The sequence below is a fragment of the Oncorhynchus clarkii genome, chromosome 19 (assembly GCF_045791955.1).
Source record: "Oncorhynchus clarkii lewisi isolate Uvic-CL-2024 chromosome 19, UVic_Ocla_1.0, whole genome shotgun sequence".
NCBI lineage: Eukaryota > Metazoa > Chordata > Actinopteri > Salmoniformes > Salmonidae > Oncorhynchus > Oncorhynchus clarkii.
Window position 1 is genome coordinate 41,488,967 of NC_092165.1, and position 16,667 is coordinate 41,505,633.

General features: G+C 41.9%; 1 protein-coding gene across 2 annotated transcripts in view; it reads left to right on the forward strand.

The window, feature by feature from the left end:
- Window positions 1-544: 544 nt before the first annotated feature.
- LOC139374265 (calcium permeable stress-gated cation channel 1-like) overlaps window positions 545-16,667 on the forward strand; it is a 29,791-nt gene continuing 13,668 nt past the window's right edge. For both annotated transcript variants that reach the window (XM_071115295.1, XM_071115296.1), the window contains exons 1-2: window positions 545-648; window positions 13,381-13,641. In XM_071115295.1, the coding sequence (XP_070971396.1) occupies window positions 13,429-13,641 (213 nt within the window). In that variant the 5' untranslated portion in view covers window positions 545-648; window positions 13,381-13,428. The remainder of the gene's footprint in view (window positions 649-13,380; window positions 13,642-16,667) is intronic.

The window sequence follows — 16,667 nt, forward strand, 5'->3', positions numbered from 1 at the left end:
GATGCATCTACTTGTAAAACTTAAACTTTCCAAACATACATACAGACAGTAGCTTTAGCTTACAATGATGGGCTACATGAATATGATATTGCTCCATATGAATTAAAACCGACTTCTTAAACGCAGCTCAATGTCATATGTTAAATTAAAACATGTGTAGGCTAATAGACCCGCCATTGCACAATTTCATATTAAGTGTGAAAAAAGTGAACTGTCATAGCCGATCCAGATCTGATCATAGCCTATAAAAGTGCGGCATGTAGTGGTTAAACCGAAAGTTTACTAGATCGAATCCCCGCGGTGACAAGGTAAGAATCTGTCGTTCTGCCCCTGAACAAGGCAGTTAACCCACTGTTCAAACTGTAAATAAGAATTTGTTCTGACTAGCCTAGTTAAATAAAGGATACATAAAAAATAATAATACTCAATATAGAAATGCAGTCAAAACAATAACATATGGTCAATTGTCTATGCTAAATTACGTTTGTGCCCTTATCTTGGACTGGTGTCTAATTTACAGGCGGCCTGTTAGCCAACCCCTGAGCAGGTGGGAGTTCCTGCTCTTGTTTCTTGGAACTGATGCAAAATGAGCAGCAGCAATGCAGCATCCTTCCCGACCGGACGCTAGCGATAAGGAGCATTTGAGAGGTAATCCACATTCATTGGGCGTTTAAATCAAATTTTGCTTTTGTGCAATCTAATTCTATTTGGCGAGCGGTTGCTGGTTTTGGTTAAGTTATACAGCTTTTAAAAAAGTGGGCGGGTTGACTGTTTTGATTGTAGCCTGATAGTAGCCTACAGCAGTGAACAGCTAATAAAACCAACGGAATCACAGGGAAAATCGAAAACCTTGTCTCCTCATGCATTCCAGGATAATCCACATTTCCCTAAAAGGTTTGATGTGCAGCACTGGCGAATTGATGAAGACATCAATCAAAATGTAGGCTATTGGTTCATTTGAAGAACTTGTTGTAGTCTCTCGGTCTGTTAGGAAACAACTTTTTTTTCATAAATGACCTATTTAATTATGATGCGTGTCTGTAGGTCAGGATAATGTAATATTGTGCAGGTTTCAGTCGGTTAGTGCGACACTGAAGGTACATTGCAGAGGTTTACACCACTGACAGACACACCCCTCACTATACCGTCGCCGGCATTGTGTTGATTAGTGCCCATGCACAGCCTGTTACTCTCGGGTCACTTTGAATACATTTAGGTTGAAGGCTATAGCCTAATTAAAGAAAACCAGCAACGGTTACACCAGCTTCTTCTTCTAAGATGTCTGATAAATGTGGTTTAGATTAGATTGCCATATCAGTGTGTTACTGCAATCACCAGTGGGATGTAAACTCAAACATTACCAATCCCCAAAGCAACATGGTAATTGCTACTCCACCTTAAATGATTTTATGCTTGCAGTCACACACGAGGCATTGAGAAGCCATTATTAGCCCCTTAATTTTCTGTGATTTTTATTTAACTAGGCAAGTTGGTTAAGAACAAATTATTGTTTACAATGACAGCCTAGGCACAGTGGGTTAACTGCCTTGTTAAGGGGAAGAACGACAGATTTTTACCTTGTCAGCTCAGGGATTAATTTGAGCAACCTTTCAGGTACTGGCCCAATACTCTAACCACTAGGCTACCTGCCACCCCCTGTATTTGGAAAGTATTCTGACCCCTTGACTTTTTTTTTTTTTTTTAAATAAATCCTCAATCTACACATAATGACAAAGCAAAAACAGGTTTTTAGAAATGTTTGCAAATGTATAAAAAAAAAATTAAAAAAAATGATTTATTTATTTACATAAGTATTTAGACCCTTTGCTATGAGACTTGAAATTGAGCTCAGGTGCATCCTGTTTCCATTGACCATCCTTGAGACGTTTCTACAACTTGATTGGAGTCCACCTGTGGTAAATTCAATTGATTGGACATGATTTGGAAAGGCATACACCTGTCTATATAAGGTCCCACAGTTGACAGTGCATGTCAGAGCAAAAACCAAGCCATGAGGTTGAAGGAATGGTCCGTAGAGCTCCAAGACAGGATTGTGTCAAGGCACAGATCTGGGGAAGGGTACCAAAAAATGTCTGCAGCATTGAAGGTCCCCAAGAACACAGTGGCCTCCATCATTCTTAAATAGAAGAAGTTTGGAACCACCAAGACTTCCTCGAGCTGGCCACCCGGCCAAACGGAGTAATCAGGGGAGAAGGGCCTTGCTCAGAGAGGTGACCAAGAACCCAATGGTCACTCTGACAGAGCTCTAGAGTTCCTCTGTGGAGACATACATTTCTGCAGCACTCCACCATTCAGGCATTTATAGTAGAGTGGCCAGACGAAAACCCCTCCGTTAAAGGCACATGACAGCCCGCTTGGAGTTTGCCAAAAGGCACCTAAAGGTCTCTGACCATGAGAAACCAAAATCGAACTCTTTGGCCTGAATGCCAAGCGTCACGTCTGGAGGAAACCTGGCACCATCCATACGGTGAAGCATGGTGGTGGCAGCATCAGAGACTGGGAGACTGGGCGATTAGACAGGATCGAGGGAAAGATGAATGGAGACAAGTACAGAGATCCTTGATGAAAACCTGCTCCAGAGCACTCAGGACCTCAGACTGGGACCAAGGTTCACCTTCCAACAGGACAATGACCCTAAGCACACTGCCAAGACAACGCAGGAGTAGCTTCAGGACAGCTCAGATGAGCTGAAGGCAGTCATTAATGACCTTGGACCACAGAAGGTATTTGCACTGGTGCCAGACAATGCTGCGAACATGAAGGCTGCTTGATGTAAAGTGGAGGAGTCCTACCCTGGCATCACACCCGTTGGCTGTGCTGCTCATGTGTTGAATCTGCTCCTCAAGGACATGGTACTAAAAACAATGGATACACTCTACAAGAGAGCCAAGGAAATGGTTAGGTATGTTAAGGGTCAGTAAGTTATAGCAGCAATCCAACCTCACCAAGCAAAGTAAGAAGAATAAGAGCACCACATTGAAGCTGCCCAGCAACACCCATTAGGCTGGTGTTGTCATCATGTTTGACAGTCTCCTGGAGGGGAAGGAGTCTCTCCAAGAAATGACCATATCACAGTGTGCCGATATGGACAGCCCCATCAAGAGGATGCTCCTGGATGATGTGTTTTGGGAGAGAGTGGTAAGCAGCCTGAAACTCCTGAAACCTAAAGCAGTAGCCGTTGCACGGATTGAGGGAGACAGTGCCATCCTATCTGATGTTCAGACTCTGCTTGCAGATGTAAGAGAAGAAATCCGAACTGCCCTGCCCACTTCACTGTTGCTCCAAGCAGAGGAAACTGCAGTTCTGAAATACATCAAAAAGCGTGAAGCCCATTCACGCCGCAGCGTACATGTTGGACCCCAAGTATGTTGTCTGGTGCAGAGATCAACAAGACCTATGCTGTCATCACTACCGTGTCTCGCCACCTTGGCCTGGATGAGGGCAAGGTTCTTGGCAATCTGGCGAAGTACACTTCCAAGCAAGGGCTTTGGGATGCAGATGCAATATGGCAGTCGTGCCAACATATCTCATCAGCCACCTGGTGGAAGGGACTTTGTGGATCTGAGGCTCTTTCCCCTGTTGCCTCAATCGTCCTCCAAATCCCACCAACATCAGCCACCTGAGAGTACAACTGGTCCTTGTTTGGGAACACACACACACCAAAGCACGCAACAGGCTGACCAATACAAGGGTTGAAAACTTGGTGGCCATCCGGGCAAATTTGAGGCTTTTTGATCCTGACAACGAGCCATCCTCAACAAGGTTGGAAAGTGACAGTGAAGATTAGGCCTTAGCATCTGCTATTCAAGAGGTGGACATTGAGGAGGTCCAGGGAGAAGACATGGAAGCTTGAGAGGAAGACAACCAAAGCTTTAGTTTCTAGACTATCATGTATGTTGGAAACATTTCTGGGAGATTTGTTGTTGAAGAGTTAACTCATTTAATTAAAGTTCAATTTGTAACTAAATAGATTTTTATTTCTATTGGAGGGATGTAATAATTTGCAATTATGTCTACTTATGATAAGGTAAAAGGTTTATGTTTCCGTCTCCATATATGGTATATATTTCCAATGCAAAAAACATCTACATTTTTAAATGGTATTCATTTGCATATATTTTTGTTAATTCCATGGAAAGTTTCCACCTCTGAATATTCCCCAAAATGTTTAACCCTAAATATCATATAGCTTCCCTGTGACGTTTCATGCTATTCAATAGGAATGCACGATATATCGGTGAGCATATTGGAATCGGCTGATATTAGCTAAAAAGGCCAAGATTGGCATCGGCCCGATGTCTGTCTAGTTTAACGGCGACGTCAAAACTGACGTGCATACCTAACATACGCAGATGACGTAATGACGCCATGAAAATTACAGCGCTACACAGAACAAAAGCAGAAACGTACTAAGGGAACACTTCCAACAACTGTTCAAGTCGAGCAGTCATTTGAAAGAGTACGAAAATTTCAGCGAGACAACTCAAAGGCGAAATCCATTAACGCCAAGATAATGGAATTCATTGCCTTTGACAATCAACTTTCCTCTGTTGTGGATGATGTTGGTTTTTGCCAACTGGTCAAGCCCCGGTACACACTATTTTTCAGATGTTGCCCTACTTGAGTTACGCAGTATTGTTGAAACGTACATCTATGAGCTACTTGCTATGGGTGTCACTGCTATTACCTTCAAGACTGACATTTGGACCAGCGACGTCAGCCCCATGAGCATGCTGAGTCTGACAGCACAGTGGGTCGACGAGGATTTCGTACTGAGAAAAGCCATATTGCATGCTCATGAATGTGCTAGTTCTCATACCGCTGCTGCCATTTCATTGGCATTTGAGAACATGTTTGAAACTTGGAAACATGAACACACTCATAGCGCCATTCGAACAACTGACTCGAGAGATAAGCTCATTAACTGCGTCTGCAGCAGACGTGAGCAGACGCTGGGCCAATTTGTGTGCCACCTTATGGGACTCCCAACCACGGCCAGATGTGATACAGCCTGATTCGAACCAGGGACTGTAGTGATGCCTCTTGCACTGAGATGCAGTGCCTTAGACGTGTGTGTGTGTGTGAGAGAGAACTATTTAACTGTACTAGAAGGCTTAATGTTTATCGTTTCTTTGGCAAGGAAAATATTGGATATCGGTATCGGCCAAAAAAAGTAATATCGGTGCATCCATACTATTTAACGGGAGTCCTCAGGGACTCCTTCCAACACAACCCAACTCAAACTTCCTCTCACATCAAATATATCAGTTTTCCCCATAGACATGTACCGACAGTGTCATGTATCTACCTCGCATTTGCCTTTGGAATTATACTTATATTACCCTCTCACAGGTCCCACTAATCCCAATCCATGACTCCCTACTGCCCAGGGCTATCTGTCTGTATTGTATTGGACTGACCCCTCTGCCTCAGACTGGTTTAGGCCTCATTGGGGCTTGGTCTAGTTCTGAACTGTGGGACTCTGCTCCACTCACAGAGATGCAGTCAGACAGCCCAGGAGCCCGGAGAGAAGCCTGTGATTTGTGGGTTTTACTCAGTGCCTCTAATTGGCTTCATTCATGTAACTCATCTGTCTGCCTGTTACATGGGTGATATGGGAGTTGTGTTGATAGTTTGCCAGTGCCCTTTTGTTAAATATGTCATTTGTTTGATCATAATCTATTGATGTCTGGCAGATTTGATTTAGACATCACTGACTAGGAACAGAACTCTCTCAACAGAAATGTTATGAGATTGTATCGCCATTTTCTTATTCCAATCTAAGACAGTATATCTAGATGTTTATATAAGTAGCCTCTAGTTTTTATAGTAGCATGAATGATCTTCCTTTGTAGCCTACAAAATGAGAGCTACTTAAACTGCCAGCCTGGCCCTAATTATCAATGGCATAGTCTATACTGCAGGCTTGGTATACACACAGTGACAGTGCTCCTTAGGGAGCCTACTGAGCATGTTCAGTGCAAACAGGAAACAGGTGTTCAGTTTGTTGAACAAGGCCAGTGTGTGCAGTCATCACCCCAGTCACGTTATGGATCACCCAGCCTTCAGTAAGAGGCTGCCTTGGCCAGAAGAGTCCTTTCAGCAGCCATTCTGAGTGTGTGTGCATTTGTGTATGAGAGAAAGAGTGAGAAGATAGCCCCCCTCCACCCCCACTTTAGAACAGGTGGAACAGCAGATTGTATCCCCTACGCCTCCTCCAGGCTGGGCCTCTTAAGGACTCCCCTTCTTCCCCCTGTCTCTCTGGACAGATGGACGTTCCTCAGTAGCCTGTGGTCAGCAGACAACCAGAACTGCTCAGGCCTAAACCAACTGTGATACAGAAATAAACCTGACATAAAAACTAGCTTTGTAACAGCGTTTTGCCTTTTCCAATAGAACCTACAGTATTAGTAGAAATATGGTGTTATGGCTTTACATTCCATTGCATAACTAATGACCATTAACATAATAGGAGCTATTAGGGCTAGATTCAGTCTTTATCACTAGCTGTGTGATGCTGGTCATGCGTACATCACATCCTTCTGTTATTTAATTTTTTAATTTGACCTTTATTTAACCAGGTAGGCTAGTTGAGAACAAGTTCTCATTTGCTACTGCGACCTGGCCAAGATAAAGCAAAGCAGTGTGACACAGACAACAACACATGGAGTAAACAAGCCGATGACACAAACAAGTCAATGACACAGTAGAGAAAAGAAAGTATATACAGTGTGTGCAAAAGGCTTGAGGAGGTAGGCAATAAATAGGCCATAGGAGCAAAATAATTACAATTTAGCAGATTGACACTGGAGTGATAAATGAGCAGATAATGATATGCAAGTAGAGAGACTGGTGTGCAAAAGAGCAGAAAAGTAAATCAAATAAAAACAGTATGGGGATGAGGTAGGTAGATTGGGTGGGCTATTTACAGATGGACTATGTACAGCTGCAGTGATTGGTTAGCTGCTCAGATAGTTGGTGAGGGAAATAAGTCTCCAACTTCAGCAATTTTTTTATTTTATTTATTTATTATGCTCTGTTATCAGAGCTCTGCTGCGCCATTGCTTAAAAATGGCAATATTCACTCATCTCAATTCTTTAATTTGAGAGGATTATCGGAGTGCTTTACTCTGACCTGTGAAAAGTGAGTGATGTCAGAAACTACCCCGAGGAGTCTTTTGGTGTGCTTCAAAATCACTCTTATATTTCAATTAGGGGGCTTCAGAACATTTCTTTAGCCTGTGGGGAGGACCTCCATCTCTGGACCTGCTATTGTTTTATTTATGCTAATTGCAAGCCCTCGGAGAGGGTCCTTTTATAGAGGTCGACCAATTAATCGGAATGGCTGATATAATGAGGGCCGATTTCAAGTTGTCATAACATTAGGAAATCGGTATTTTTGGACACCGATTTTGCAGATTTTTATTTTTTAATGTAATTTAACACCTTTTTATTTAACTAGGCAAGTCAGTTAAGAACACATTCTTATTTTCAATGACGGCCTAGGAACTAGGTCTATGATTTGATAGAGCAGTCTGACTGAGCGATTGGTAGGCAGCAGCAGGCTCGTAAGCATTCATTCAAACAGCACTTTTGTGCGTTTTGCCAGCAGCTCTTCACAAGCAGCGCTGTTTATGACTTCAAGCCTATCAGCCAAATGGCTGGTGTAACCGGTGAAATGGCTAGCTAGTTAGCGGGGTGCGCGCTAATAGCATTTCAAACGTCACTCGCTCTGAGACTTGGAGTAGTTATTCCCCTTGCTCTGCATGGGTAACGCTGCTTCGAGGGTGGCTGTTGTCGACGTGTTCCTGGTTCGAGCCCAGGTAGGAGCGAGGAGAGGGACGGAAGCTATACTGTTACACTGGCAATACTAAAGTGCAGATAAGAACATCCAATAGTCAAAGGTATATGAAATACAAATGGTACAGAGAGAAATAGTCCTATAAATACTATATTAACTACAACCTAAAACCTCTTACCTTGGAATATTGAAGTCTCATGTTAAAAGGAAGCACCAGCTTTCATATGTTCTCATGTTCTGAGCAAGGAACTGAGACGTTAGCTTTTTTACATGGCACATATTGCACTTTTACTTTCTTCTCCAACACTTTGTTTTTGCATTATTTAAACCAAATTGAACATGTTTCATTATTTATTTGAGACTAAATGGATTTTTATTGATGTATTAAGTTAAAATGAGTGTTCATTCAGTATTGTTGTAATTGTCATTATTACAAATACAATTTATTTTATATCGGCTGCTTTAATCTGTATCGGCTTTTTTTGGTCCTCCAATAATCGGTATCGGCGTTGAAAAATCAGAATCGGTCGACCTCTAGTCCTTTATCCCAGAGTGACAGACAGTTGTCGAGGTGACGAAGGTGGTTGAGTCAATTTGAGTTCACACTTTATTTCCGTTTAATTTCTCTGCCATGACCGGACTCTCTTCCCCTGGTGACATCTGCACGCTGAAGCAGGTCGCGTTAATGAATCTGGGTCTGACAAAGGTTTTACTGTCCATGAATCCTTCTCTTTATTTTATCTGCATTTAATACGGTAGGCAATGTCAGATACTGCATGGAGTCAGGTGGGCGCAGTATGTCTTTGATCTGCCACAAATGTTTCAGCACTGTTGTTACCCATGGGCTGACCCTTTGCAACATGTACAGCATTTGTCATTGTCATCACTGTCATGTACAGCTATATTTTTGTTGACCTCTTTAGAAGTGAGAATCCTTTTCATAACTCCCATAACTCCCAGTTATAAGACACTTACTTATATGATGAATATTGATTGGGCACATCTCAGAATCGTTGGCTGCTTTGTGTGATAATTCTCGAACATCACTCTCTGTTCCTTGTTCTACTTCATTTAATGATTGAATCAGATTCAGATGGCATGCCTACTAATAATTCGATATTAAACTGATTTATGGCAGAATGCCGAGTATTGGCATTAGTCATGTAAACACCTTACTCTGCCTATCTGTTTTTCTGACCAATATTTTGATTTATTAGGACATATAAACAGCTTAATCGGTGTTCCAGTTGTGTATTTGATCTGCGCATGTGCCAGCACCGGATAGCGCAAGCTTCCCTCTTATGCGCGACTGAAAGGTTGCGTCTTATAAATTGTTTCCACACACAAACTTTATTTAACTAAACTCACAATCAAATAGCATCTAAAAAATAACAAGGTCACTGTGGTAGAACATTTATTTTGATTGGCAAATTTCTGCATTTATCAAAAGTCCCATCAGTAGACAAGATTATTAGGGAAATCGTACTTCTTACAAAGCATGTAAACATTTTAAACAAACTATTATATTAACCTAACTATCCAAAATATTTACATCATTGTGTGTATGTAACCATTAGTGTGTTCCTCTCATGCACTGGCAGAAACATTGATCAGAAAACCGGCCATGATTACAACCCACTCCAACTGAAAATTGCTTTCAATCAGTATCCTGAGGTACAAACATGGACTAGGCCTACCTCAGTTGGCCTTTGTAACATAATGTGCTGTTTGCTGGCTTGATTTGTGTTTCACAATAACCTATTGAAGGGGTACTCTAATTGGGATGACACAGCTGTTGGTCAGAGATGCAGATAATGGATTTCAGAGAATGATTTGACTGAACTGGTTGTGAGTAATGGGTAGAAGCAGACCCATTGAACTGTTTGCATTGCAGGTTTAGTGTTACCCAGATTTACCCTTTCAGGGTTTGTTTGTATAAAGTATTTTTCTGAGCATCATGGCACAAAACCTCAGTTGAGCGCGCGTATGTGCACACACACATCCACTTCTGCTGTTTTTCTGGTGCATTGATCAAATTAGCCGGTCTGAGCTAGCATTGCTCTTTTTTTAAATTTTTATTGCCTCCTCGTCTTATAACTGAGGTTTCAGGATCAGCTCTTTTCCTCTTCCTAGTACTGCCTGCCAGCCAGTCATGGGAGAGAGGCACTTTTATAGCCTGAGCCAAAATCCAGTTTCTAATCTGCTGCATTGGCTCATTGTTCTTATTCAGGAATGAGGATCAGAGGAACGATCAGAACACCCAAGGCTCTAATATTCCCACAGCAGGCAACAGAATCTGAAGGACTTATAGGAAAGTGTTTGTACATTTTACTTGATTGCCTTTTTTAAACCAGGCTGCCGTTTTGGAGGTGGGAATCATAAGTGAGTGTGTGTGGGTGTTTGTTTGTGAGGAAATGTGTGTGTGAGTGTGTGAGCCACAGAGAATTTGTGAGGGGTGGGTTGTAGTACTGTACAAAACAGTGTAGCGTAATCTGCTGAGTCTCATTGCTCGAGACTGAAGTTGGTTGTAGTGCCCCATGACCTGACACAGTGGGTAGCCCACAGCATCCTGCCCTGCAGTGTGGAGCTTCTGTACAATAGAGGAGGCACACATCACATCAGGAGCAGGATCCAGCCCTCTGGTGATGAAAGACTCAGGAGGGATGCTATAGCTAGCAAGGAGTGGCTATGGAGGAAGGGGAGGGACATCTCAGTGAGCCAATGCAGGTCTGTCTGAACTACAGTATGTTAAGCTCTTATTTGTTGGAGAGTGAGTATCTCTACCTTAGCTTGTCGGGCTGTTTCCCTGTGTATTGTATACCTCTATTGTGTATCTCTCCCTGTGCACGGCCGTTCAGTTTTGTGGTCTGCACATGCTCACCAAGTGATGCAGTCACAGCTACTGTCTTTAGTGAATGGTTATTGGTTATATTTAATTTCTGTAATATTCACCATCCCCTCGATCCTTATCATTTTATCTATAACTAGTATGATAGAGCATCACCATTATACACTAAAGTAAAATAAAATATCATTTTAATACATGTCATGCAAGTCTGTCTTGTGCTTTTGGTTACTGATAGGTTGGGCCACAGTTGGGCATTTGTGTTATTCCATCATTTTGTTTGTGTTTGCATAAACAGCAGTGTTCATTGTTGGATAGCCCTTTCCGATATCACATTACTGTGTCTCTGGCTGTATTGCTTGTTGGAAGAGCGCTTTTGCTTCAAGTCTGTAGTCAGCTTATTTTTTACTGTGCACAGCTGTACTGTAGTTAAGTGGTTAGAACTCTTATTGGAAGTGAACACTCATTTAACAGATAATGAAAATGGCATGCTGGGACAGTGAGGAGGGCAAATTCGATCACTAGTGTAGAAATGCATCTCCTCAGAGACACCGTGTTGGGTCTGATTTGGTCTTGTATCCATGGGAACTTCCCTCCCAGTGTTGTCCTCAGAGAAACCCAGATGCTCTGGGCAGCAGACAGATGCTGCACAATGATCTGATACCAATCTCTTCACAGATGGCTTTCTACATGAGTGCGCCCAGTGTGAAGTATATGCCTAGTGGTTTTATAGCTTTTAATGTAATTTTCACATCTCTATTCATGTAGCCATGTCCCAGTCTGATTTTTGCATCTGCTAGCAGTTCATCAGCTCGCCCACTGATGCTTGCAGGAAATAACTGCTTGTTGCTCCAGCTCTCCATCTGCACAGCGAGCGCCCCATGGTGTACTCTAACATCACATACCATAAAGTGCCCTAGATTCACAGGAAGTGACGTCATTGACGCAGTCAAATCACACCAAATGGACTGCACTTAATGTTTTGAGGGTTTGGATGCCTAGTAGTGTTTTTTTGCTCTCTGCAGTTTTGGCTGCCTTTTTACTGCTGCAAATAACTGACTCAGTTATTTGAGGAACCTTAAAATTAAAGCATAACCTTGTTAAGCATGTCTCCTACTCATGTTTAAGTATTAGTTTGCAGTACAGCAAGGTTCAGATAGGGCTTAGGTGATGATATGGACTTTACTGTGTCCATTTGTAGAGTGAAAAGTGTATACAAATACTGTAGAGCTAAGAGATGATCTTTGTATTGATTGGTCAGAGAGCTTGGGAGTGTCCGTAGCTGCAGTTAGCTTGCTCAGACCCTGACCGAGGCCACCGCAGCGTGAGTGATGTGCTAATCTGTGTTCTCATCCATACCCAGGGAAATCCACAGATACCGTCAATAAACTCTGTACCTCAGCAAGCTGCTCATGGATCAGTTGAGTACACAGTGAAAAGCCTCTAAGCTACGTAGTATCATAAATTACTTCATTTTTACAATACCAATTTAGTGTACATCACCTCATTTATTGTAAGCAGTGTTGTGGTGCATACTCTAATCAATATTTTCCTGCTCCGGTGGTTCATCTCTTGCTCATGATTTGCGGTTCTTTAATAAGTCATTCTGCTGAGAATGAAGCTGTATCTGTAGGCTACCCCACTGAATTGTTCACAGCGGCCAGGCTATGTGACCTGTCCACTTCCTGTCTGTCTGTGGGCCAGTGAAGATTGACGGCCGCTCGTTATCTCCACATGGCGCTCCAGTCCACTGCTGCTCTGCGTTCACACGGCTTTATAAAGACCATCCATGGCTTTTTAATAGACCTTCATGACTTCCTTCCTTCATACTCAGCTCATGGTGAAAGCCACACGCTTGTGATACTAGGACTGACATCACTCTGCCATGGCCTGTTGACAAGACCAGGGAATATTATTACTGCTTGATAACCACTCGGTGGGTGTTTCACCAGCCATAAATGTCATGATTGACTGTTGATGGTGTGAAAAATAGCGGAGGCACATGTTAAAACTATCCTAGTTTTTAAGATCCAACTATAACCAGAATGTTTGATTTACGGCTTAGTTTTCTCAGAGAGGAACAATGATATGCCTCGGTATGATGACAGCCTACGGTCTTTTGACAGGCTGTCTGTTTTTATCACTGGGAAGATACTTCAGATGATGGCTGTGCTGTTTAGTAAGACATCCAGGCTATTGGATATGCACACTTACTGCAATATCTCCAAGGATAGAAATGACTCTACAGAGGGTGTTGGGTTACAGTTTCAGGAGTCACTTCTTGTTTAATGTGTGGGGTGCTCTGGAATCAGACTAACAAATAGGCCTTTTGTATTGGGGTGAATGGGAAAATGACAAACTACTATGGCAACAAGCGACATGAAGGAAGCTCATGCCAAACATTATCTCATTGGATTGATGGAAGCTATTAGTTTTCACCTGGTCCTTTGTGACCTCCAGATAAATTGTTGTGTGTAGGCACACAGACCAAGGTCAATGCCATGCCACTTGGGCCTGAAGGCATTGGAGGGATCCTCTTTGTGCATGTACAGACAGGCTGAGAGTGGCCCATAGGAATCCACATCCTATTTTATTAGTTGTATGTACAGGATACACATGGTGTTCACTGTCCAACTAAATGCTTATTTGTTGTTTCCTTCTTTAAAATTGCATACCTTTTCAATACTAATCACTTTACTGTTTCTCTCCTCAGTTGTGTTTGTATGACTTCAGCCCCTGAGACGTAGGCCGAGGCTCACTCATGGCGGACTCTAAGCTGTTTGTGACGGGGGCGCCCCCTCTGGATGTGAGGGATATGGAACTGGATGTGCTGGGCTTCCTGGACTCGCTTGGGGAGGACAACATCACTGCAGCAGAGAGGTGCTACCGCTCCCACTCCCGCAGCAGTGTCCTGCAAGGCCTGCCCTTTGGAGGGGTGCCCACGGTCCTCGCCATTAATGTTGTCATGTGGATGGTATGTTGCTGACACAGAGATGTATACATACACACACACACACACGGATACATGTATGTTCGCGCACGCACACTACAGTGCTACGACAATCTCAACCTTTCATTTTATCTCTGATAACATGATAGTAAACATTGTTTAGTATCACGTTTTAGTACACTTTCTTATCCTTCCCAGATAGAGGAAGTTATATGAAAAGAAAGCCAATAAAAAGCTAAGCATCTATCTTGACAACTCCACTTACTCTACCTACAAGCCTTCACATTCATATGCACATGATGCATAGACTGTACTCATTCTCCTCCTCTCTCTAGCACAGTATGTCGCCATGCTCATACTGTTTCTAAATATGCAGAAGGATTACCCTCCCCACTCCAGGATAATAATAGATATAAAATGAGTGATTGGACACACCTGTTCCACTGTCAGTTCTTGTCAAACTAGATTCCCTCTCTGTTTATCAGTCTGTCTACCAGCCATGTTTAATTGACTCACTGTGATTGTTCCCTGGTTGTCAGGACAACACAGAAGGTTAATAGCAGTGTCTTAACGAAGGGTCCAAATGAAGTCAACTTGATTACCCCCATGTGACGGCAGCATGCCTCTGCACCAATCAGAACTTCACACAGAATAATAATCTGTGGGGCATCAGCAGAACATGGGACACCCACGCAGGGACAAGAAATATAAGACAGTAGAGAGAGGTGGAGAGAAACAGGGATATCAGCTATGCAGAGAGCTTGCGAATTGCATTTGGCTATGAAAGTAAAAGCAGAATTTATTAATCTCATCACCGCTTAATCCAAAACTTTGTCAAACATTGTCCTCATTACCCATGCATGGCTTTACACCATTAGGTAATGTATAGTTCAACCTCTTTAATGAGAGATCTTGCTTTTCTTTTAACAACATTATAGTCCTCCTTACCCAGTACCCAATATCTCATCTAGCCAGCAGATGATTTACAGTGCATTCAGAAAGTATTCAGACCTCTTGACTTTTTCCACATTTTATTACGTTAAATAAAAGCCTTATTCTAAAATGTATTAAATCGTTTTTTCCCCTCCGTCAATCTACACACAATACCCCATAATGACAAAGCAAAAACAGGTTTTTAGAAATGTATCACAACCCAGAAAGGTTTCCTCCAGATGTGACACTTGGCATTCAGGCCAAAGTGTTCAATCTTGGTTTCATCAGACCATGTTATTTTTTACCGTTTTTTGCTTTGTCATTATGGGGTATTGTGTGTAGATTGACGGAGGGGAAAAAAACAATTTAATATATTTTAGAAAAAGGCTGTGACCTACAGTGTAACAAAATGTGGATAAGGTCAACGGGTCTGAATACGCTATTAATTTTATAGATCTATTCCACAGGATATTGTGTAAAATGAGAGATGATCATGTTTTTTCCATACAGTGTATTATATGCTCCAACACATTCTTTCTCTCCTTCATAATGATTCCCTGGTTCTCACTTCCTGTGTGTTTTGAGAGCATGGGACAGGGGTCTATTCACAGTTGTCTTGCTATAAACCAGTGGGCCTAGATGTTTTTGTTCCAGCCCCAAACCTTTATTTAAATGTTTTGTCTGATAAGAAAATGTTTTACTGACACATTTTAATGACAAAAATAAACAATACAATGTGTTGCGCTAGTCAGTAGCAGGCACTGCAAGAAGCCTCTGTAGTGACGTAGCTACTGACTGGTTGGCTAGCTGAGACCGAAGAGACGAGAACGTTTTTCTAACTGAAGTATATATTCTGACAGTGACACAGTGCCCTCCTGTGGACTGAAGCAGTACTACAACATTTAACCCTGTTTTTAAAATTGGCAATGTTGAGGTGGTAGAACTGGCTAAATGAAGTGAATCATAGAGGTCTTATTCCATTCTACAGGTAAACATGCATTTCTCATGCCTGTTATTTCCATATAGGCTATAACTATTTGTAAAAAAAAAAAGAAAAAAAAAAGCTTATTAAATTGGTGAAATTATTTAATTGAGCATTTATTTTTGTTCCTATTTTATTCACTTAGCTATTTACTTTTTCTAGTGTTGCATTGTCAAGCATTTCATTGCAGCGAGTATTTCATGTGTATATGAAAAATAAACAAACTTGAACTTTGATGGGGAGAGGAGAAAATATGGCCATTAGGGTTTGTACAGAATATTGAAAATACATAGGCCCTTAAATTATGTGACCTCAAATGTTGTGTCATTTGAAAATCTCACACTAGCTGGTAGAACTGGCGAGGTCTTAACTTAACCATTCTACAGGTACATTTTTAGGGGCTTATGTTTCTTTGTATTCATATAGCCTATATTGCTTCTTATCTGTCATATTCAGAGTTGTGTTATGCACACACTTGAATTTGTCTTTACAGTTGAGATGCCCTGGTCATAAAAATCAACTTCTCCTTTAGAAAACAGCATGTGGCTTCGATATGAGTCAGGATCATTTTGGTCATGAAAGCGGTCTCATCCAAAACTGAGTTTTGTGAGACTTGTGGTCATGACTGCATCACAACGTAAATTAAGGTTGGTTTTGTTTCAATCCTGCCCACAGGTGGCAGCACACAAGTAATCATCAAACTTAAAGGTGTGCAACATGAACATATTGTCTCATTTACATTGTAAGTTATTCACCATCTCTAACTAGCCCTGGAGATAGGCTATCCAAAGTCAGTCAGAATCAAATCAAATCAAATTTATTTATATAGCCCTTCGTACATCAGCTGATATCTCAAAGTGCTGTACAGAAACCCAGCCTAAAACCCCAAACAGCAAGCAATGCAGGTGTAGAAGCACGGTGGCTAGGAAAAACTCCCAGTCAGGTCGCACACCAGCTGGCTGACGCTATCAGGCGAAATAATTTGGCTAACCCTAGTAGTTTTTGGCAATACACTATAGATGTATGTGTTTCAGAGTACAGAGATCCACAATAGCAACTAATTGAGTACTTGCAGTGTCTGCTGTGGGAAGGTACAAGTTACCTGAAAAACATCTATTCTTTCAATGTTCTAATC